This window comes from Ceratotherium simum, chromosome 34 (assembly GCF_057802395.1).
Source record: "Ceratotherium simum simum isolate JZ-2026a chromosome 34, ASM5780239v1, whole genome shotgun sequence".
NCBI classification, from domain to species: Eukaryota; Metazoa; Chordata; class Mammalia; order Perissodactyla; family Rhinocerotidae; genus Ceratotherium; species Ceratotherium simum.
In genome coordinates, this window is record NC_141933.1 from 8,205,930 (window position 1) to 8,228,245 (window position 22,316).

Below are 22,316 nucleotides of genomic sequence, written 5' to 3' on the forward strand. Positions count from 1 at the left end.
ATGTGAGTGCAGCCTCACTGGAGGGAAGCCAACCTGGGAAGCAGCTGCCCCAGATTGGGGGGGTCTGAATACTGGGAATGGCCCTGTGTCCCCAACCTTTGCACATGGTGCACCCCATTCCCACTACAGGGTAATAGTCTCCCCCTCCTAGACTAGACACCAGGACAACTTTTCCTAGACTCCAGAATATGTCCTTCTATATTCCCACTGCCTTTGGGAAGAGAAGTGATGCTTATTCATTCACTTGTTCCACAGACACTTAGACACACAGCCTCAGTTTTCCTTTCCTGTGAAATGGGGATATTAACAGTGCCTCCCTCACTGAGTGCCTGCCTCACTGTAGTGAAGAGCAGATGAGGTAATGAATGTAAAGTGACAAGCCCAGGGCCCAGGACACCACGCGGGTTCAATTCATGGTATCTATTATTTTTTTATTATTAGTTTAATAAATATTTGACGAACACAACACTACCCCTGGCCCGTCATGGGGGACAGGCAGATCTCTTGATTCATTCCACAAGCATTTTCTGAGCAGCCCTCCTATTAGCCTACTTCTTTGAACGGGGCCTTCCCAGTGTTTCCCAACTCTCTTAGAGGCTGTTCCTCAGTCCCTTCCAGGTAATGATTTATCCCGCCTACTAACCCAACCCCAGGTTACAGATGATAAAACAGGCTCACAGAGGAGTAGTGACTTGCCTGAGGCCACACAGAGCTGGGACAGGAATCCAGGTCCCTGCCCCTGGGCAGGGAGGTTGCCCTTGCCTCAGACTGACTTTAGCTTTAGGTTGCAGTAGAATCCATCTCCCAAGTAAGGCTAAAATAGATTATAATTACCTGTGAGTGTCCCTAAGTCACCTGTGGTGTAGGAGGGCTTGTGTGACCAACCCTGTAGAGCAGGGGTCAGCAAACTTTTTCTGTAAAGGGCCAGAAAATAAGTATTTTAGGCTTTGCAGGCCTCCATCTCAAGTACTCGACGCTACTGCTGTAGCAAGAAAGCAGCCCTAGACAGTACTTAATTGAGTGAGCATGGCTGTGTTTCACTAAAACTTTGTTGATGGACACTGACATGTGAATTTCATACAATTTTCACGTGTGGTGAAGTCTTATTCTTCTTCTGATTTTTTCCAACTATTTAAAAATGTAAAAACCATTCTTAGCTCACTGGCTGTACAAAAACAATAGGCTCCTGCTAAAGGGTTTTAGAATCCATCCTTTATTAATTTTAGGATTAGAAATACAAAAAACTATTATTATTCCAGAGAGGGGCTAGGGGCCCAACTGCAGAGAGAAGGGAGGGTGAGTAGATCTCCTGCAGAGTATTCCAAGTAAGGAGTGGCAAAAAACACCTCCTTGGTGATGGACTTACAGCAACCCTTATAAATCTGTTTTCTTATCTGTAAAATGGAGACAATAATCTTTACGTTAGAGGGTTGTTATGAGGGTTGAATGAGATAAAGGATGGTAAAGCGTTTTGTAAAATGCAAATGTTCATTCACTTAATTGTCTCTACAGTTGCCTGCTGCGGCTCTCACACCGACTTCGTTCCTTTGGGAAGCTTTCTACGAAGTTTGATGGGACACTGTCTCTTTAAATCCCCCCCAACTACCTCAAGTAGTTGGAAGAGTCGGCACATGCGCATTCCTTTGCGGGGCTGGCACTTCAAGCAACAGCCTTCCCGGAGCCTGTGAAAGAGAGGTTAAAGGTCTCCCAACACAGACCTTATACGCATGCGTAAATCAAGACTCGGAGCTCTATGTCGTGCCAAGAGCCCAGTCCCTTTTTCGCGCCCGAAGGCTCCGCCCCCCGCGGCCAATCAGGAGGCCTCGCCCTTTGCAGTGGCCAATGGCAGTGACCGTGGGGGGCGTGGCTGAGCGTCCGGGGGCGCGGCCTGGCGCTGAGAGAAGCGGCGGGGCGAGCCGGGGACTGTAGTGAACAGCGCAGCCGGACGGGCATCGCCGGCGGGCGGCGAGCTGAGGCGGCCCAGGCCCGGCGGTCTCCGAGATGTCACGATGGCTGTGGCCATGGTCGAACTGTGTGAAAGAGCGAGTCTGCCGCTACTTGCTGCACCACTACTTGGGTCACTTCTTCCAGGAGCACCTCAGCCTGGACCAGCTCAGCCTAGATCTGTACAAGGGCAGCGTTGCCCTGCGGGATATCCACCTGGAGATCTGGGTGAGGAGCCAGGCCCGAGTCCGACGGGGGCGCGACCTGAGGTTCCCGAAGAAAGGGTCAGGCTGGGAGACTAGGCACCGGCTTGGAGAGGCCGTGGGAGTCCGGCCCTTTTCAGGCGTCAGAGAGACCCGGCCGATCACCTCCAGAGCCAGAACCTGGGTGGGAAGGGGTCCCTGCCGTCTCTTCACAGGGGGAGAAATAGGCTGCGGAGGGAGATGTCACTTGTCTGGAGAATGCCACAATGAGCACATCGAGTTTGGGGCCTGAGTTGAGGAGCATGGTGCTGAGTGGGAGAGGGTGAGGAGAGAGTGGAGGAAATAGGGGGATCGGGTAGGACCCGGCTAGGGCAGTGACAGAGTTGGGGCCATGCAGCTGATCAGGGAAGGCTGGTAGAGGTCGGGAGCCCTGCTGAGGGCACCTGTGGGAAAGGTGCCCTGACCTCCTGACCCCATGATCCCGGGCCTGGTGGGTGGCGTTCACCTCCGGATGTGGATGTCAACAACCTCGCCAACACCCGTGTTGATCAACACCTCGTGTGACTTCTGCCACTGCCTACTTCCTGCTTTTGGGAGAGTGGGATGGACCAAGCCGGTGTTTGGGGAGGGGCTTAGGGGTCAGCAACCCCGTGGGAGGGAAGACCCCAGGAAAGGTGAAGGGGGTCTGGCCTCAGGCAGGGAGGAAGAGAGGGAGATGCTGGGGAGGCAGCGAGGAGTTAGGTCTGGGTCAGAGGCCTGAGGCTGGGGGGGGAGGGGGTGACTCACAGCTCAGCTGACCTGGGAAGTTGCAAAGGAGCCACCAATTAGAGGCACCAGCCCAGAGCTAGCACTGGGTCAACCGTCCATTCCAGAGTAGCAGGGGTGGGCATGGGGCAGGGGCTTCTCAGTTTTCTGGCTGGGCAGACAGGGTGCCTGGCCTCAGAGTAATCTGGGCAGGAAGAGCTGGGCTTTAGGGGTAGGCCAGGCCTTCCTGAGCAAAGGTAGGGTAGCAGGAGGAGAACCCTGAGCCCAGAGTTGGGGGTAGTCTCTTGCCTGTGAATGCCAGTGGAGGAGGCCTTTTCTGACCGCTGACTTTAGCCCTGCCCCCCTGTTGGGGATTGAATTGGCTCCTAGTGAGGCTACTTTCAGAGCTGCCCTCCAGGGAACGGTTGGGCCCTGGTGGAATGCAGGCGCTTTTCCAGTAGCCAGCTCCTCCTCCCAGCTGCTCGGCCTGCAGCCCCTACCCTGAAGACCCCAGAAGAAGCCGAGTGCCTGGGGACCCTGGGATGGGATGAGGAGAGAGGCCTCGGTCCCCGTCTCAGTCCCTAGAGTACACTGGGTGACTAGACTAGTCCCTTCTCCTCTCTAGGCCTCAGTTTCCCCATCTGTGGATCTCTGGGTGAGGAATTTGGACTTGATCCCTATGGGCCTTCTAGTTCTATCATGTGTGTATCTATTCACGGATCCAACAAGTGTTTACTGAGGCCCTCTCTGAGTGGCACTATACGTTCTGTGGTCACACAGAGAAAACAGGCAGGCTCTGCCCTCAGGAAACTTCCAGGCTGGTGGGGGTGCTACTCCCCCATTTGTATCTGGGGACTCATCCTTGTGCCTCAGAGAGAGGTACAGCTGTGGCAGCGTTTGGAGTTGGGAGGGTCTGTCGGCTCAGGTCAGCCCCCTGCCTGCCTCTCCTGGACCCTTCCCTTGAACTCCATGCTCACCCAGAGTGAACGTGGGGTACCGCTGCACTCTGCTGGGCCTTTGTGCATGCTGTTCCATGCCTGGAACACACCGCCTTCCATCCCCTCCGCCTAGCTTCCTCCTCTTCGTCCTCCAGCTCCCCACTCCTCTGGCTTGAAAGATTGGGCACGTGTAGATGATGCTGGGATAGTGTGGGCCAAGAGTGGGGATCAGCATGAGCAAAGGTGGTATCTTATAGGTTGCATGTGGAAGGATGGGGAGAGCGAGGGCACTCTCCAAGGCAGAGCAGCCAGATGAGGGGTGCGGCAGCCAGGGAGACAGCCAGATTTGGGGTTTCCCTGAGCCGGCTTTGTCCCCGGCTGCTCAGTCTGTGAACGAGGTGCTGGAGTCCATGGAGTCGCCCCTGGAGCTGGTGGAAGGCTTCGTGGGCTCCATCAAGGTGGCCGTGCCCTGGGCCGCGCTGCTCACCGACCACTGCACCGTGCACGTTTCAGGCCTCCAGCTTACCCTGCAGCCCCGCCAGGGCCCAGGTAAGGGCAAGGCAAGTGGTGGGAGGGGGCCTGGGCACCCAAATGCTGACTGAACCTGCCTGCCCTGAAACTCTCTTCCTACCCGCAGGGCCAGGGGCTGCCGACTCGCAAAGCTGGGCCTCGTGCATGACCACAAGCCTGCAGCTGGCTCAGGAGTGCCTGCGAGATGGGGTGCCCGAGCCCTCTGAGCCACCACAGCCCCTGGAGGGACTGGAGATGTTCGCCCAGACCATCGAGACTGGTAAACAGGCTCTTCTCGGCCCCCCTGCCCTGCTGTGGTCCACAAGACAGCATGGCCACCCTGCTGCTCCAGCGGGGAAACTCTGCCTGCCCCTTGCTGCTCCATCTGACCTGAGACCTCCCTCCACCCCTCAGTGCTGCGAAGGATCAAGGTGACCTTCCTGGACACTGTTGTGAGGGTGGAGCACTCTCCAGGTGATGGGGAGCATGGCGTGGCGGTGGAAGTCCACGTGCAGAGGTAGGGCGGCTGGGCAGAGTGGGCTGGCGTGAGGAAGAGGGGGACTGAGGGGCTACTGAATGGCCCTGCCCTGCCCTACCCCCAGCCTGGGCTCCTGGGAAGTGGCAGGGGAAGTCTGCGTGGGCCTGGGCGGTGGCCGAGACAGGGGGAGGCAGGCTGTGCTGTGAGCCTGGGGAAGTGTCCAGGGGCCAAGTTTACAGGCCCAGAGTGGCTGGGTCCCTGAGGCCCAGGTTGCATGCTGAGGGTCTGAGGAGCACGTGTTGGCGTGAGCCCCCAAGCTGGCCGTGGAGGGCTGGGATAGCCTGCAGGACAGCTCTACAGGCCAGACACCCTGACCCCAGACCTCTAGAACAGAATACTGTGTGGGGAGAGGGGCTCCAGGCTTGGGGTGGCTGGAGCAAGGGCTCACCCTACACTCCCCAGACTGGAGTACTGTGACGAGGCAGTGCGGGACCCAAGCCAGGCGCCCCCGGTGGACGTGCACCAGCCTCCTGCCTTCCTGCACAAGCTGCTGCAGCTGGCGGGGGTCCGCCTGCACCTCGAGGAGCTCCCCCCACAGGTGGGCCAACTCCGATCCCACAGTCTCTTTCTCTTTCTAATCGCAGTCCTCTCTGGCCCTTGACCCCTCTGCCCTCACTCCCATCCCTCCTGACCATCTCTGACCTCATCTTCTCTACCCCCTTCCCTCCTGTATCCTCTCACCTCCCAGGAAGAACCCCAAGAGCCCCCCTTACAGATTGGCAGCTGCTCAGGGTACATGGAGCTGACAGTGAAATTGAAACAGAATGAGGCCTTCCCAGGCCCCAAGGTGGGTCCCGAGGCCCCTGGGGAGGAGGGAGTATGCCATCTCAGAATCCTCCTCGGCAATGCGAATCTTACCTGGGACAAAGCGGGGTTGTTGAATGGGGGAAACTACTGCCTTCTTGCCAAGTGTAGAAACTGAGGCTCAGAGAGGTCAAGTTGTGGCCCAGGTCACACAGCTCGTTGGTGACAGAGCTTAGCCTGGCAACTGGCGTCCTACCTCCTCAGGGTGAGGGCAGGTGGGTGGTAGGTATAGGCTCCATGGCTGCCCCATCTGCCTCCAGCTGGAGGTGGCTGGACAGCTGGGCTCCCTGCACCTGCTCCTGACCCCACGGCAGCTCCAGCAGCTTCAGGAACTGCTCGGCGCCATGAGCCTTGCAGGTGAGGCCTCTGGGAGGCCCAGGGGGTGGGATGGCTGGGGAGGGGCTGGCCAGGCTGGGTTGACAAGGAAGTGTCCTTCCCTGTAGACCCCGAGGGCCTGATTGACAAGCTGAACAAGAGCCGCCCGCTAGGTGCTGAAGACCTGTGGCTGATTGAGCAGGACCTGAACCAGCAGCTGCAGGCAGGGGCTGTGACCGAGCCCCTCAGCCCAGACCCCCTTGTCAACCCCGTTGTCAGCCTGGACAGCACTGGTGCGTGTGGGCCAGACCCGGTGGTTGTTGGCAGGCTGGCTAGTGGGGGTGCAGGAGTTGGGGTCAAGCCAGGCTGTCCCTGATCCCCCTCCTCTGGCCTACAGACCTCTTCTTCTCCATGGCGGGCCTCACGAGCAGTGTGGCCTCAGCCATCTCTGAGCTCTCCCTCTCCGACGTAGACCTGGGCTCCTCTGTGCACAGCGACTCGGCCCCCCGTCGGCTCTCTGCCCAGGGCCACCCGACTGGTGAGTGCTCTGGGGGCAGAAAGAGCTGGAAGAGGACTCGGTGCCGATGTGATGTCACATGCACATGGGAGGCCTGGAGGTCCACCGTTGGTGACTTGGTTCCCTGGGGACGCTCAGCAATGGACAGAGCCTAGGTTTCAGCTTCAGTAATCTTTGGCCAAGCTCTTCAACTCTCCGAGACTCAGTTTCCCCTTACATTCAGTGGGGGTAATAAGATCCGACCCTGCCGGGCTGTATGTTTGGCTGATGTTTGTTGAGAGCTTGTGTGTGTCAGGTACTGGGCCGAGTGCTCTGTTGCCTCTAGTCCTTCCACTCCCTTGACAGGGTTGAATTGGGCCCGGGCTCAGCGCCTGGCATAACAAGGGTCCGTGTCACTCCTGGCTGGCCAAGCCCCCTGCCAGAGCCCCAGTCCAGCTGCGTCAGGGCTGCTCTCAGCCTTTAGCCTGCTGTGTGACTGCCACTCTACCTGGGGTGACCATGAGCTCTGGGGAGCCTCTGGTGAAGCTTCTGTCCCCTCAGGCAAGACGGCCCCCACGCCCCTCCCGGACACCCTGCGCCCTGACTCACTGCTGAAGATGACCTTGGGGGGTGTGACCTTGACCTTGCTTCAGACGTTGGCCCCTTCTTCCGGACCACCTGACCTCACCACCCACTTCTTTGCTGAGTTTGAGGCCACCAAGGACGGGCCCTTCGGCTCCCGCGATTTCCACCATCTCCGACCACGCTTCCAGAGGGCCTGTCCCTGTAGCCATGTCCGGTACAAGCCCAAGGCAGGGGCCTGAGGAGAGACTCCCTGAGCCCCGCAAGCCCAGCCTCTGATGCTCTGCTTCTTCCCCGCAGGCTAACGGGTGCAGCCGTGCAGCTGTCCTGGGAGCTGCGGACAGGCAGGGGCCGGCGGACCACAAGCACGGAGGTGCACTTTGGGCAGCTCGAGGTGCTGGAGTGTCTGTGGCCCAGGGACACTTCGGAGCCTGAGTACACAGAGGTGAGGGTCAAGGGTGAGTGTGTGCGCACCCGGGCCTGGAGGTTCGGGTGGGCAAGGGGGTCGGCCTGACTTGCACTTCCTGTGTCCCATCCCAGATCCTGAGCTTCCCCGGCAGCCTGGGCTCCCAGGCCTCGGCTCGGCCCTGCGCCCACCTGCGCCACACGCAGACCCTGCGCCGTGTGCCCAAGGTAACCCCTCCCACTCCAGACCTAGGGGCCCTTGGCTATTTCCCGCAGTGTGTTGACTCCACGCCCCCTCTCCCGGCCTTCCCTGGTGTCTCCTTGCTCCCACCCTCTACTCCCTTACCCTGTGCTCCAACCAGACCACATCTGGGGGCTCTTGAATATGTCTGGGCCCTGTACATGCTGTTCTCAGCCTGGTTGCCCCTCCCCGGGCTCATCATGGCAACCCCCTGCTGGCCTCCCGGGCTGAACTGGCGAGTATTAGGTGGCTTTTATTCAACAAGCATGGTCTTCTGCCTTAGGCAGGGTGGTGAGGGTCTCCCGTCCCCTCGTGGGTCCCCTGCCCAAGCTTTTCTCTTTACCACCTGGGAGGGCTCTGTGTTGTGTTTTTGCTCAAAGGGGCCCCTTCCCATCCCGCCCTCACCCACCCCACAGCCTTTGCTGACCTGAACACCCTCGCCCTCAGAGCCGACCCCGGCGCCCAGCCGCCTGCCATTGCCACTCAGACCTGGCCCTGGATCTGGCCGACTTCCAGGCGGACGTGGAGCTGGGGGCCCTGGACCGGCTCACTGCCCTGCTGTGCCTGGCCACCACACCCCCTCCCGAGCCACCTGCCGGCCTGCTGGTGAGATGCCCAGCTGGGGCAGGGAGTGGGGCACGGATCCTCTGGCTCGTGCCCACAGTGGTGGGGGCCCTGATGGAAGCTCTGACCCCCCACCTCCTGCAGACGGAGCCGCCAGCAGCTGCTGAGCAGCAGACGGTGGTGCGGCTATCAGCACCTCGGGCCACGCTGCGGCTGCGCTTCCCCATCGCTGACCTGCGGCCCGAGCGGGACCCGTGGGTGGGCCGGGCTGTGCGGGCTGAGCAGCTGCGGCTAGAGCTGAGTGAGCCCCAGTTCCGGTCAGAGCTGAGCAGCGGGCCTGGTCCCCCAGCCCCCACCCGCCTGGAACTTACCTGCTCTGACCTACATGGTAAGAGCCCCCAGGGAGACAACACTGGGGGCAGGGGGCTTGGAGCTATGCAGGGGCTGGGTCACAGTGGGGCAGACCCTGGGTGAGGCCTCACCAGCTCTGTGGGGCCTCAGTATTGCCTGGCAGTAGCAGAGTGGACCTTTTTCCCTGGGCCACTGCACACCAAGGGCATGAGGGAGGATGCAGGTCTGTAACCAGTAAAGAACAGTCACCACGGTGGGTCTCCAGGCCCCCACTGACCCCATCTGACATTGGGGAAAAAATAATAGGGAGAGGCAGCAGTGACAACCGCCATTTCTCCCATCCTCTCCAGGCACCTATGAAGATGGGGAGAAGACCCCCGTGCCCTGCCTGCGGGTCTCTAAAGCCCTGGATCCCAAAAGCCCTGGGCGCAAATACTTCCTGCCCCAGTAAGTGGGGGCTCTGGGAGGGGCAGGTAGGAGAGGAGGGCTTTGCTACTGAGGGTGGTGGGAGCCCACTTGGGACCAGGGGCTGGGGACCCTGCAGGCCAGTGACAGGCCTGTGCCCTGGCAGGGTAGTGGTGACCCTGAACCCCCAGCTCAGCAGCGCACAGTGGGAGGTGGCCCCAGAGAAGGGAGAGGAGCTGGAGCAGTCGGCCGAGAGTCCATGTGAGCTGCGGGAACCGGAGCCCTCACCCTTTTCCTCCAAGAGGACCATGTATGAGACGGAGGAGGTGAGGCCCGGGACCTCTCGGAGAAGCCACCTGGGGGCTGTGGGCCAGGGGGCAGAACTACCTGGGGCGCCAGGTGATGGAACCTGGCACTGGCGAGAATCTCCTCTCTTCCATCATCTCGGGTCAGTGGGGAGTTGGAAGCACTCCAGCTCGTGGGGCCCAGGAGTGAGAGCACTGGTGAGGGTAGGCCCCGAGGGGGGCATGAGTCCTCGATCAGGAAGATCAGGACCCTGTCCCATCAGCCATTTATCAGCAGTGTACATTTGGGCCTTGGGATTCTCTTCTCTGAAGTTGATGAGGGTTGAGTGAGAGGCAGTTAAGGGCCTGGCCTCTAAGCCAAATGGCCTGGATTCGAATCGAGCTCTGCCACTCAGTGGCTGTGTCATCTTGGGAAGTTGCCCAACCTCTTGGAGAGTTACCTATAGATGAGTTTCCTCCTCTCATAGGCCTGTCGTGAGGATAAAAGAGTTAACATATGTGAGGCTCTCAGAGCAGGGTTGGCATGTGGTTGATGCTTCACACGAGGTGGCTGTCACACATCCCAGCAGAGAAGGGCATGAATGAATGAATGAATGAATGAGAATGAATGAATGATAGGAAGTCAGGATGCAGACCTGGGTGTGATTCCCGAGCCATCTCTCAGGTGCCTTCCCCCGCTCCCCCATCCAGATGGTGATTCCGGGAGACTCTGAGGAGATGAGGGCCTTCCAGAGCCGGGCCCTGGCCCTGTCACGCTGCAGCTTGGAAGTGGTCCTGCCTAGTGCCCACATCTTCCTGCCCAGCAAGGAGGTCTACGAGAGCCTCTACAACAGGTGGTGACACGGGCAGGTGGGGGGCTGGCGAGGGGTGGGCCAGGCTGGGCTTCCCTCCTCACCACCATCCGTCCATCCACCTGTCTCAGGATCAACAACGACCTGCTCATGTGGGAGCCCGCCGACCTGCTTCCCACCCCCGACCCTGCTGCTCACCCTCCTAGCTTCCCAGGCCCCTCGGCCTTCTGGCACGACAACTTCAAGATGTGCAAGTCAGCCTTCAAGCTGGGTAGGAGGGGCGTCCTGGTGGGGTCCCAGGGTCCCTGGAGCTGGGCGGGGCTGGGGCAGCCCTCCCAGGTCTCCTTCCCACTCTGCTGCTTGATCTCACCCCAGACTCAGACTCGGATGATGAGGACGCCCACTTCTTCTCAGTGGGGGCATCAGGCGCCCCCCAGCCCCCTGCCCCCGAGTCCCCGAGCCCTCACTCCCAGAGTACCTTCTCTACACTGGTGACGGTGCTGAAGGGTCGGATCACAGCCCTCTGTGAGACCAAGGTGAGGGCAGCCCGGCGGGAGGTGAGCGCCTGACTCCAGAGCCCCCATTGGCAGGAGAACAAGACCAGTGAGAACATCTCCAAGTTGGGAATGTGGGAATGAGGCCCTGGTGGGGGCTGAGTGTAGTCTGTCCAGCCAGCAGCACCCACCCACCACCCACTGACCCACCCATGGTCTCCCCATCCCATTGTGCCCCATCAGCCAGTTATTAGCACCTGCTGTATGTAAAGCCCCATGCTAGGGGTCTGGATCGGCACCGTTCACTGCTAGGAGGCAGACATAACAGGGATGACTGCCCTCTGGCAGAAGAGGCAAATGCTGCCCTGGGCCTCCAGCAGAGTCTGGGTAGAGGCTGGAGCTGACTCTCATCAGGTCAGAGCTCCAGGAGGACCCCTCATCCCTGAGGGTGTGGCAGCTGCAGAGTGCAGCTGGCGGGGCCCAGCCACATGCTCTGTCTGCAGGACGAGGGTGGGCGGCGGCTGGAGGCCGTCCACGGGGAGCTGGTGCTGGATGTGGAGCAAGGCACCATCTTTAGCGTCACTCAGTACCACGGTCAGCCAGGACTCGGCTACTTCTGCCTGGAAGCCGAAAAGGCAACACTCTACCACCGAGGTGTGAGGGCTGGGGGCCAGTCGCCTCGGGGTCCCTAGGGTCCATGGTCAGAGTGGGGGCTTTTAGGAGGGATATGAGCCCTAGGTGGAGTGGGCCATCAGGCAGCTTGGCAGGGGGCTAACCAGATGCCTCCCCAGCGGCCGTGGATGACTACCTGCTGCCCAGTCGCCTGGAGCTGCCCAGCTTCGCTCCTCCAGCCCAGCTGGCCCCAACCATCTACCCATCGGAGGAAGGGGTGACCGAGCGGGGAGCTTCGGGCCTCAAGGGCCAGGGCCGAGTCCCCCACATGCTGTCCACTGCTGTGCGCATCCACCTGGACCCCCACAAGAACGTCAAGGTACAGCTGCACCTGCTTCTGGCCCACCCACTTGGCTGGGGTGGCTGCCCCCTGGTGTGTGGTGGGCTGGGCTCCCACTACACTGACTGTGCCCCACCCTCAGGAGTTCCTGGTGACACTGCAGCTGCACAGAGCCACCCTGCGCCACTACATGGCCCTGCCGGAACAGAGCTGGCACTCCCAGGTAAGTGAGGGTGGCGTGGGCGGGCAGGTCTCTAGGCTGGGAGGAGGCCGGTGTGGGGGGCATGGCCTGGGCTGGAGCTGACTTTCCTGGGTAAGGGGTGTGGTGGACAGCTGATGGGCAGCAGGTAGGGAGCTGTGTTGGGGCGAGGGTATGAGAGGAGGGAAGAAGCCCCTGTCCTCACCGCCTCTTCTGCCCTGGCCCCTGAAGCTGTTGGAGTTCTTAGATGTGCTGGATGACCCAGTGCTGGGCTACCCGCCCCCAGCGGTCATTACTATTCTACACACACACCTGTTCTCCTGCGCCGTGGACTATAGGTACCCAGGCTGGGCGGGCCAGGGCTGGGGGCAGGCTCTCACGTGTAAGGAGCCTGCCCTAACCCCGGTGTGACCCCCAGGCCCCTCTACCTCCCTGTGCGTGTCCTCGTTACTGCCGAGACCTTCACCCTCTCCAGTAACATCATCATGGACACCTCCACCTTCCTGCTCAGGTATGTGGGCTACTCCCTGTCCATCCCACCCCCAGCTGGACTGCAGCTGCCACTCCCCCAGGGTCCTGCCTACCTGCTGTGTGTCCTCTGAGCCTTTCTGTTCATTCAGGGTGATGATCCCTCCCTTAGGAACTCCTGGAGGGCGGTTGGACCTCGAATCAGAGCCTTAAAAGCATTCGTGGGCTCTGACCTGATAACCTCACGCTGGTGGTTGTCCTGAGGATATGATCATAAGAGAGGTGGAATACAGTGCCTCTGTGGTATAACTTGCAACAGTCGAAACTTACAATCTAAATGCCCTCAAATTACAACCTGACTCAGTAAACATGGCCCACCCAACCATTAAAGTCAAGTTGAAGCATAACAGTAAAAAAAGTGGGGAAATGCTTTAGTACAATATTTACTAAAAAAGGTAGGATACAAAACTACATATGTTTTAAAAAGTAGACTTATGAGGGGGTATTTATATACATCTGTGTGGCTTCATAGAAAAGACTAGACAGAGAGGCATGGTGCTTTTCTCCGAATTTGGGATTAAGGCTTATGAGTGATTCTCATTTTCCTTTTTATTGCTGTATTTTAAAATATCTTATGGGTTATAATTAGTATTTTGGTGGTGAACATGATGTAATCTATGCAGAAATAGAAGTACAATGATGTACACCTGAAATTTTTACAATGTTATAAACCAATGTTACTGCAATAAACAAAAAATTAAAAAATAATAATAATAATAAAATAAAATATCTTAAAGGAGCTTGTATTATGTTGCCATTAAAATAAGGACTTACTTTAAAAGAACAGAGAATGCTTTCAGGGGAAAATAGGACTCTTCCCTCCCAGGGCTGTCATGAGGCCCCGATGAGGAGGAGGAGCTGGGAGCACTTGGAGGATGATAAAGTGCTGACTGACTCTGGCGAGCACCTGCAGTCTGGGCCTGAGGCACAGGAGACCGGGCCCCACCTCCCATTGTACAGACAAGAACGCCTACGCCAGAGGGCCCAGCGCTAGTTTCTTGTGGGCTTGGGACCCCCTATGTGTCTCTAGGAACCCCCCACCCCCGCCGGCTCCTGTGGAGCTGCTGCCTGCAGTGGCTCCCGGGCCCTTCTCAGCCCTGTTCCCCACCAGGTTCATCCTCGACGACTCGGCCTTGTACCTGTCTGACAAGTGTGAGGTGGAGACCCTGGACCTGCGGCGAGGTAGGCAGGCCGGACTGGGCTCCCTCCCCTCTGAGATGTCCTCACCCAGCTGCTGGCTGGGTTCTCAGCACCCACACGTGGGCACGCACACAAGGGCTGCCCCCAGATAAACCCCTCATTCTACGCTGTGGTGGTGGGACGGGGCGGGGAGCAAGGAGGCAGTGGGGACTTCTCCCACCTTCTGCTGCAGATTACGTGTGTGTCCTGGACGTTGACCTCCTGGAACTCGTGATCAAAACCTGGAAAGGGAGCACCGAGGGCAAACTGGTGAGTGTGGCTGTCGCCCGGGGTCCCCGGAGCCAGAGCAGGGGCCGGGGCCAAGGGAGCCTTCAGGACATCACCCTTTCCCTACACACCATCTCTCCACTTCTGCTCGCTGGGCCTGGGCTCAGATCGTGGTCACGGCCTGCTCCTCCCGTGCTGGGCTGTGGTTATTGGTCCCCCTGGGAAGGGCCTGGCCCACCATGAGTGTCCCCCAATATGATCCCCACCACCAGAGGGCAGCTGCAGGCAGCGCAAAAGCAGGGCCTCTGGAGGCAGACAGGCTTTGTGGGTCCCCAGACCGCTCAGGTGTGAAGTGGAGATAATAGGCCCCGCCTCCCTGGGCTGAGGTCAGGGATAAAGGACGGGGCACGGGAAGCCCTTCAGGCAGGGGGCGCGCTCCTGCTTCCTCAGGCAGCCCTGGGTGAAGCCCCTTTCACTCTGGGCTCAGTATACTCATCCGTTCAATGGGGTTGGGCAGGCTGACCACCCGCGGAAGGCCCAGCTGGTCCTATCTATGTATGGTGGGAATAGAGCCCGGGCTGATGGCGCCCCCCCACCCCACCCTGTCCCCGCAGAGCCAGCCGCTGTTCGAGCTGCGCTGCTCCAACAACGTGGTGCACGTGCACAGCTGCGCTGATTCCTGCGCCCTGCTGATCAACCTGCTCCAGTACGTAATGAGTGAGGGCGACCTGCACCCCCCACCCCGGCCCCCCAGCCCCACGGAGATCGCCGGCCAGAAGGTACAGGTGAGGCCTGGCCACGCAGGCTACCAGAGCTCTGCCAGGCCCCCTTCCCTGCCCTGGCCGCCCGGGGCCTGGCCATGAGGGAGCCCTGGGGCCCGCCCCTCCCTCCTGTCACTCATTCACCACTCCTCCTCTGCCTGGCCCAGCTCTCCGAGAGCCCTGCCTCCCTGCCCTCATGCCCCCCAGTGGAGATGGCCCTCATCAACCAGCGGGACCTGGCCGACGCCCTCCTGGACACCGAACGAAGCCTGCGGGAGCTGGCCCAGCCTTCAGGTGGGCTGGGGGGTGCTTTGGAGCCAGCAGACACAATCAGGCACCCGTGTTAGACATTGCCTCAAAACGGCCTTTCTCTCCCACAGGTGGCCCCCTCTCTCAGGCCTCGCCCGTGTCGGTCTACCTATTCCCAGGTGAACGGAGTGGGGCCCAGCCCCCCTCAACCCCTGTTGGGGCTCCCGCTGGCAGCTTAGGGTCCCGTTCAGAGACCAAGGAAGATGAAAAGGAAGAGGAGGGGGATGGAGACACTCTGGACAGTGACGAGTTCTGCATCCTTGACGCTCCTGGCCTGGGCATCCCGGTGTGTGGTGGGCAGGCTGGGCAGGGGCCAGGAAGAGGTGGGAGAGGGTGGCTCAGTTTCTTGCCCTTCTAGGGCTCCCATTGTGAGAGGCAGGAGGTGGTCACTGTCACTGGGGAGGTGGGGCTGGGAGGGTCTGCCTTGACTCTGGGCTTTGAAGGAGCGAGTGGATTTCCAGAGAAAGAGAAGGCATGGCATCCTGGCAGAGGGACTGGGACATCAAGAGGTCACTGTCATGTGCGAGCAAGACGTTGGCTCCAGGGAGATAGGGCTGGCGGGAACGGGGGGCACTCAGGCTCCTCCTGGACAAAGCACTCAGACACCGGTTCTGGGGACTGTGGCCCACAAGTCATCTTTTGTCAGAGACGGGGAGGGAGGTGCGAGGATGGAGGAGAGATGTGGGGTGGCCTGGCCTGGGGAAGATGTCTGTGCCACGTGGATTCACATGGCCTCCTCCCTGCAGCCCCGGGATGGGGAGCCCGTGGTGACACAGCTGCATCCCGGTCCCATCGTCGTGCAGGACGGGCACTTCTCACGGCCGCTGGGCAGCACAGACCTGCTGCGGGCACCTGCCCACTTCCCAGTACCCAGCAGCCGTGTGGTGCTGCGTGAGGTCTCCCTCGTCTGGCACCTCTATGGGGGCCGAGACTTTGGCCCCCACCCCGGCCACAGGTGAGGAGGAGAGGGTGCAGGTGCAGCTGTGGATTGTGGCCCACCCCCCCGGGGGATGGGGTCAGGGCTGGGGTCCAGCTCTGACCTTCAGCAGCCGGTAACCATGAGCCAGATCCTTGCCTTCTCACTGGCCTCAGGTCTTCCTCCTTCCTTGTCCCGCCCACCTCCCAGGGCTGGAGAGGGTCCCCTGCCCCAGGCTGAAAGACTTGCTCTGAAGGGAAGGGGCAAGGGAAGGAGGTTCTCCTGAGTCAGCTGTCCCCTGTCCCTCTTCCCAGGGCAAGAGTCAGCCTCACGGGCACCAGGGGCTCCCCTTCCCGCTCTTCTGGCCCCAAACGGCCCCAGAACTCCTGGCGTATGCAGGGGGGCAGTGGGAGACAGCACCATGTCCTCATGGAGATCCAGCTCAGCAAGGTGAGCTGGGACTTGGGGTGCAGAAGGTCAGCCAGGGCACCTCATTCCTGCCGCTCAGCCAGCACTTCACGGGAACTTACTGGGAGCCCTTGTCACGCACCAGGTCACATGTTTACGGGTCGGCTGCCATGCTGCACACCAGGCGCTGTTCTAGATGCTGGATATAGTGATGGGCAAAGCAGACAGAAGCCTTGCCTTCCTGTCACTTGTACCATAGCGGAGGGAGTAAGATATACATAGTGTGTCGAATGTGATAAATGCTCGGAGAAAGTAAACAGGGAGGGGCAGAGGGAGTGTCGGGGAGGGGCAGGAGGGTCCTCGTGGAAAAGTGCTCTCTGCACAAAGACCTGAGGACGTGAGCCAGTGAGCTGGGAAGGGGTTTTCAGGAAGAGGGTGCAGCATGAAGGCTGCAAGCGAGGTATATCCCTGGTGTGTTCCGGGAGCTGAGCCTGCAGCTGAGCAGGGAGGAGAGTAATAGGAGATAAGGCCAGAGATCTGACCAGGACAGGCCGACTAGGGCCTGTGGACACGGATGGTTTTGGTTTTTACTCGAGTGAGATGCAGTCAGCTTGAGACGGTGGCCATGCAGGGTGGTAGCAGCAGGGTGGTAGCAGCAGAGTGGGCAAGAACGGTCAGATTCTGGAGAGATTGTGCCGGTGGGAAGAAGCATGGGTTGGCCTGCTGGACTGGGTGTGCGTGCGAGAGAGCCAGCAAGTGGGCCAGGCTGCCCTGAGAGGTTGCACACGTGCGGGTGCCGCTTGCTGAGGGTGAGCCTATGCAGACCCGCTACCCGAGCTCTGAAGGGCTGTCGTGCTGAGACAACTTGGGGATGTAGTTCAGAGCTGCGGCCTGGGCCCTCTGAGTGCTGATACACTGGAGAGCCAGTGCCAGCGCTGGGTGAGGGGAGAGGAAGGCCAGGGCAAGGACCTGAAGATGAGGAGGGCCTTGCCCTGGTCAAGGGGCTGAGGAGAGGCCAGCGCACGGGCACCTCTGAGCAAGGGCAGAGGGCAGGTTTTGGAGGGAGCGGCAAGGCCTGGCAGGGCCGGGCCGTGGTGAGGAGTTTGCAGGGCTCGAGGTGGGCGGGCATGTGCTTTACAAAGACCCCCCCTGGGTGTGTGGAGAAGGGACTGCAGGGGACAAGCAGGGGAGGCGTCCCAGGGAGAAACCGGGTGGCAGCTGTGGAGATGACAGAAGTGCAGAGGGATTGGAGAAATGTTTTGAGGGAGCAAAACTGACAGCCAAGGTGATGGAGAGGTTGGAGGGCGAGGGCCAGACCAAGGTTTGCGCTTAGGGTGACAGAGTGGACAGGTGCCACTTAGGTGATGGGAAGGCTCTGGGAATGGGCAGGTAGATTTGAGGGAGGCGGTTCATTGTGGTTCACCTGTTTGAAATGTTTGCAGTGCCTGTGGGACAGCCATGCGGAGGTGTCCCGGCGGCAGCCACTGTGGGGCTGAGATGGGGCTGAGGGCAGGAAGAGTAGCTGGGAGGGGGGGCCCTGGGGGGGCGCCTCCCTCCATGTCCGGCGCTACCTGCCTGGCTCAGGCCTCTGTCCACCCCTCAGGTGAGCTTCCAGCACGAGGTGTACCCAGCGGAGCCAGCCACAGGCCCTGCAGCCCCCAGCCGGGAGCTGGAGGAGCGGCCTCTGTCCCGCCAGGTATTCATTGTGCAGGAGCTCGAGGTCCGCGACCGGCTTGCCTCCTCCCAGATCAACAAGTTCCTGTACCTGCACACGAGCGAGCGGATGCCGCGGCGCGCCCACTCCAACATGGTATGGGCCACACACATGTGCTCGCATGCACACACACACATACGTGTGCACACACGCACCCAGGTTGTCTGTGAGCCTGGGAGGCTGGTGGGGCTCAGGCGGGCTTACCTGAGGGAACAGCACGCGCAGATGCAGGACTGGCTGGGTGAGCAGTGGGGGCGGGGCCGAGGCCCGGCAGGCGCCCCGAGCTGGCCCTCTGCCCCCAGCTCACCATCAAAGCGCTGCACGTGGCCCCCACGACCAGCCCGGGTGGGCCCGAGTGCTGCCTCCGGGTCTCGCTGATGCCCCTGCGGCTCAACGTGGACCAGGTGAGTGCACTGGGTCGGGGCAGAGCCCAGGGGAACCCCGCTGCCTCTGAGCCCCAGAATCTGAGCTGCTCCTACCCCACAGGATGCCCTGCTCTTCCTTAAGGACTTCTTCACCAGCCTGGCGGCCGGCATCAACCCCATGGTCCCAGCAGAGACCCCCGCTGATGGTAAGAGGCTGAGCCGGGGAGGGGAGGGTCTGGGCCTCCTGCCTCCCGGCCATCCCTGGGCCCATCCGTGGTCTGTGCCCCCCACCCTAGCTCACCCTGAGACCCGAGTCCAGCCCAGCAGCCCCCAGGAAGGGCAGCCTGAGGACGTGGAGACAACCAGCTCCCGGGAGGCTGCTGGTGGTGGACGTGGCTCCTCCTCTGCTGAGCAACAGCCCATCTACTTCAGGTAGGGCCGTGGGCCATGCACTAGGGGCTGGGGGCCCTGGGCTAGGCTGCAGGGGAAGGTCAGTGACCAGAGGACCCCCTCTCCCCACTCCCCGCCAGGGAGTTCCGCTTCACGTCTGAGGTGCCCATCTGGCTGGACTACCACGGCAAGCACGTCACCATGGACCAGGTGGTAAGTGGGGCTGTCAGGTGGGGTGGCCGCGTGGGCTGGACCCTCTCTAGAGTCCCTGTTCTGCCCGGGTGTGACTTGGTCTTTGGGGGCCAGGGGTTGCGTCCAGGCACCATTGGCTGCTGAGCGGCCTCCAGTGGCTCCCGTGGGCTGGGCGGGTCCCTGTGCCCCGTGTGTAAACCTCAGCCTCTGCTCCCTCCCCAGGGCACGTTCGCTGGCCTCCTCATCGGCCTGGCCCAGCTCAACTGCTCCGAGCTGAAGCTAAAGCGGCTGTGTTGCCGGCACGGGTGAGCCCTCCACACGTTCCAGCACCCCACCCTCTCTCCAGGGCCCCCATCTTTCCTTCACTCTGCTCCTGACTGGCTGCGTGGCCTTGGCCAAGCCATCACCCCTCTAGGGCCCGTTTCTCCTCTATAAAATGGGCAGTCATTCCTCCACACAGGGCTAGGTGGGGCCATGGGGAGTGTTGGGGTGCCTCAGGTCCTCCTGGCCCCGTGACCCCTCCGTGTTTGGCTCTGCCCCACCCCACCGTCCTCTCCGCTCCCCTTCCCAGGCTCCTGGGCGTGGACAAGGTGCTGGGCTATGCTCTCAATGAGTGGCTGCAGGACATCCGCAAGAACCAGCTGCCTGGGTTGCTCGGGGGCGTGGGCCCCATGCACTCAGTTGTCCAGCTCTGTGAGTGTCTGACTCTTGAAACTGCCTGTACTTTGGGGCAGCCTAGAAACCGCCATTGGGAATAGGTGGAGGAGGTCCTAAAGCAAGGTAAATGGGGAGAGCGCAGCCTTGGGCATCTCTGACAGCCCCATCCCCCCAGTCCAAGGGTTCCGGGACCTGCTGTGGCTGCCCATCGAGCAGTACAGGAAGGATGGGCGCCTCATGCGGGGGCTGCAGCGGGGGGCCGCCTCCTTCGGCTCGTCCACGGCCTCCGCTGCCCTGGAACTCAGCAACCGGCTGGTGCAGGCTATCCAGGTTAGTGGGCGCCCGGGTGCGGGGATGCGGGGCAGGGAGGGTCTGCTCCACGGCACCCGATTCCGTCCCCAAAGCTCTACCGAGGGGGGGCAGTCTGGTTATACGGCCTCATTTATGAGGGACAGTCACAGAAAGGAGAGGCCAAGTGACTGGCCTGGTGCCCTCAGCAGGTCTCCCGAGGCCCACAGTGGCTCCCATAGGGGAGAGTGAGCGCCCCCCGGGCTCTAGAGCCGGCTGGGTCTCTGCTCCTGGCCTCCGTCTTGAAGGGGAGGGAGGGGCGTGGCTGTGGTCCGAGAGCAGTTGTGGTTCAGTGGATGAGTCTGTGGTCGCGGGGCCGGGGCAGGCAGGCGTCTGGGGGTGATCCCAGCAGGTAGGGTGAGCATGCAGACGCGTGGGGAGCACAGTGCCTTCTGGGACCTGCAAGCTCAGCCCTGTGGGGACCGGGGCAGGGTCTCTGGAGAGGAGGCTGGAGGGATCAGCAGGCACCTGAGGGCCCCCTGAGGGTGGTGAGGAGGCTGGGTGGGAAGGAGTGAGGCGGGGTGGGGGGGGGTGGGCAGAGAGAATGGAGGAGCCGGCAGACAGAAGGCAGGTGGGACTCGGTGATGGACTCCCTGATGATCCATGGGGTGAGCGAGGGGGCGCCCAGGTCTCTGCTGGGGCTGCCCCCTAGAGCTGGTGAGGCCGGGCAGGGAGCAGGGTTGGGGAGGCAGTACGCTCAGTCTCAGGGGGCTGCGTTTGTGACACCCCACAGACTGGCCAGGGTACACAGACATGGTGGTCAGCAGGAGGAGGGGTTTGGGTCTGGAGGACATTAGCAGAGTCCCCTCAGGAGGCCGGCAGTCCACCTGAAGCCCCCTGATCTGGGTGGGGGAGCCTTGGCAGGACCCCAGAGCAGCACCATAGAGCACGGCTGTGGGGGGCGAGGGGATGGTGAGCTTCCTGGGCTGGCCGGGGGTCCAGCATGGTCCTTGGAGGCTGACTCAGGGGCTTAGGGGCTGGACATGTCTGCCCAGGCCAGCTCTCCTCATCTGGTGCCCCCCGTGTCCCCCAGGCCACGGCCGAGACGGTATATGACATCCTGTCCCCGGCGGTGCCCATCTCGCGCTCCCTGCAGGACAAGCGCTCCGTGCGAAGGCTGCGAAAGGGCCAGCAGCCAGCGGACCTCCGGGAGGGTGTGGCCAAAGCCTATGACACAGTTCGAGAGGTAATGAGGCCGTGCCCTGCTCCCGTCCCACACCTGCCTCCCACCCAGACCACCGCACTGACCTCCAACCTCCACAGGGCATCCTGGACACGGCTCAGACCATCTGTGACGTGGCGTCTCGGGGCCACGAGCAGAAGGGGCTGACGGGCGCAGTGGGGGGCGTGATCCGCCAGCTGCCCCCCACGGTGGTGAAGCCCTTCATCCTAGCCACAGAGGCCACGTCCAGCCTGCTTGGGGGGATGCGCAACCAGATCCTCCCCGATGCACACAAGGACCATGCTCTCAAGTGGCGCTCAGAGGAGGCCCAGGACTGAGCACTGGGCGCCCAGGACCCAAGGGTGCTGCCCGCCCACCGAGCCTGGCCTGCCCTGGTGGCACCCCAGCTTCCCCGCCTCCTGAGAGCTGTGGCCCACAGCCAGGCAGTCCGGGCCCTCAGGGGAAGGACCAGGAAGGACCCTGCCCGGCCTGCCGCTGCCAATCGCTGTGAGAGTGGGGCCTCCCTGCCTGGGGCCTCGGCCCTGTCTCTGCACTTTTCCTCTGGGGGGAAAGGACACTGCCCCCACCACCACCTGGGCCCACACTGCTGCCTTGTCCCAGGATGGAGGCTCTCGGACCCTCGGACCCAACACCGTTCAGCCAAGTGTCTTTCTGTGTCTGGGTGGGGATAGAGGGACAGACACCATGTGGTTCCGTGTATTATTTTTAAGCTCCTTGAGCGTGTGGGTCAGTGTCTGCATGAAGTGGAATAAACTGTGCCCATCGCCAGCCCCCTGGTCCTGTGTACCTGCGCTGCCCTGGCCTCAGCCTTGACCTCGGCTCCGCCCAGATCCCCATCTCTGCACCCATCACCTCCCATGTCACCACTAGAGGTCGCCACCTCCTCCCCGCCCGCACAGCAGTTTAACCCAGCCCCTGGCCTTTAACCCCGTCACCACCTGCCCACACCAGCCCTCCTTCCCTCTGCTGCCCTGCCGCTCACTGTGCTGGGCTCCACCTCGCCGATCCGATCCCAGGGGGGCGCTGCCCTGGCCCCACTTCTGATGTGGCTGGAGCTGAGTGAAGGGGGAAGAGGAATGGCCCTTGGAGCCCACCTCACCCAGACCATGTTTCTTGGCTCTATCCCTGCAGGAGCCTGGGGTCCAGCCTTACCTGGGGCCAGGTGTGAGGCGACGGCTAGGGGACGCTGGACCAGAGCAAAGGGCGGGGCTGTGGGTGCCCCAGGGAGGCCCAGACCCTGCCCCTGTGACCTGAGGCTATGCCCTTGCTCTCTGAGCCACAGGTCCCGACTTGTCATCCCTGCCCAGCTGACCTGGGGACCAGGAGGGTCAGTCAAGGCCATTCCTGGAAGGCTGGG

General features: G+C 61.2%; 1 protein-coding gene across 2 annotated transcripts; it reads left to right on the forward strand.

Annotated features, from left to right (window-relative positions):
* Positions 1 to 1,906: 1,906 nt before the first annotated feature.
* ATG2A (autophagy related 2A) lies at positions 1,907 to 21,727 on the forward strand. 2 transcript variants are annotated; one of them, XM_087422679.1, is made up of 41 exons: positions 1,907 to 2,172; positions 4,216 to 4,378; positions 4,467 to 4,619; positions 4,754 to 4,856; positions 5,280 to 5,415; positions 5,566 to 5,664; positions 5,942 to 6,038; positions 6,125 to 6,289; positions 6,394 to 6,534; positions 7,054 to 7,291; positions 7,375 to 7,519; positions 7,615 to 7,707; positions 8,168 to 8,326; positions 8,429 to 8,672; positions 8,986 to 9,082; positions 9,207 to 9,366; positions 10,036 to 10,178; positions 10,268 to 10,407; positions 10,512 to 10,672; positions 11,134 to 11,284; positions 11,422 to 11,621; positions 11,725 to 11,805; positions 12,013 to 12,119; positions 12,200 to 12,292; positions 13,421 to 13,491; positions 13,682 to 13,758; positions 14,331 to 14,495; positions 14,645 to 14,771; positions 14,858 to 15,072; positions 15,533 to 15,741; positions 16,017 to 16,152; positions 17,714 to 17,920; positions 18,127 to 18,228; positions 18,311 to 18,395; positions 18,486 to 18,621; positions 18,720 to 18,792; positions 18,994 to 19,076; positions 19,343 to 19,464; positions 19,604 to 19,758; positions 20,810 to 20,962; positions 21,040 to 21,727. In XM_087422679.1, the coding sequence occupies exons 1-41, from the start codon at positions 2,002 to 2,004 to the stop codon at positions 21,274 to 21,276; spliced, it is 5,793 nt and encodes a 1,930-aa protein (XP_087278805.1). In that variant the 5' UTR covers positions 1,907 to 2,001; the 3' UTR covers positions 21,277 to 21,727. The 2 variants fall into 2 exon arrangements, with proteins under 2 accessions (XP_087278805.1, XP_087278804.1); XM_087422678.1 differs by having other exon boundaries at positions 1,908 to 2,172; positions 14,331 to 14,501.
* The last annotated feature ends 589 nt before the right edge of the window (positions 21,728 to 22,316 follow it).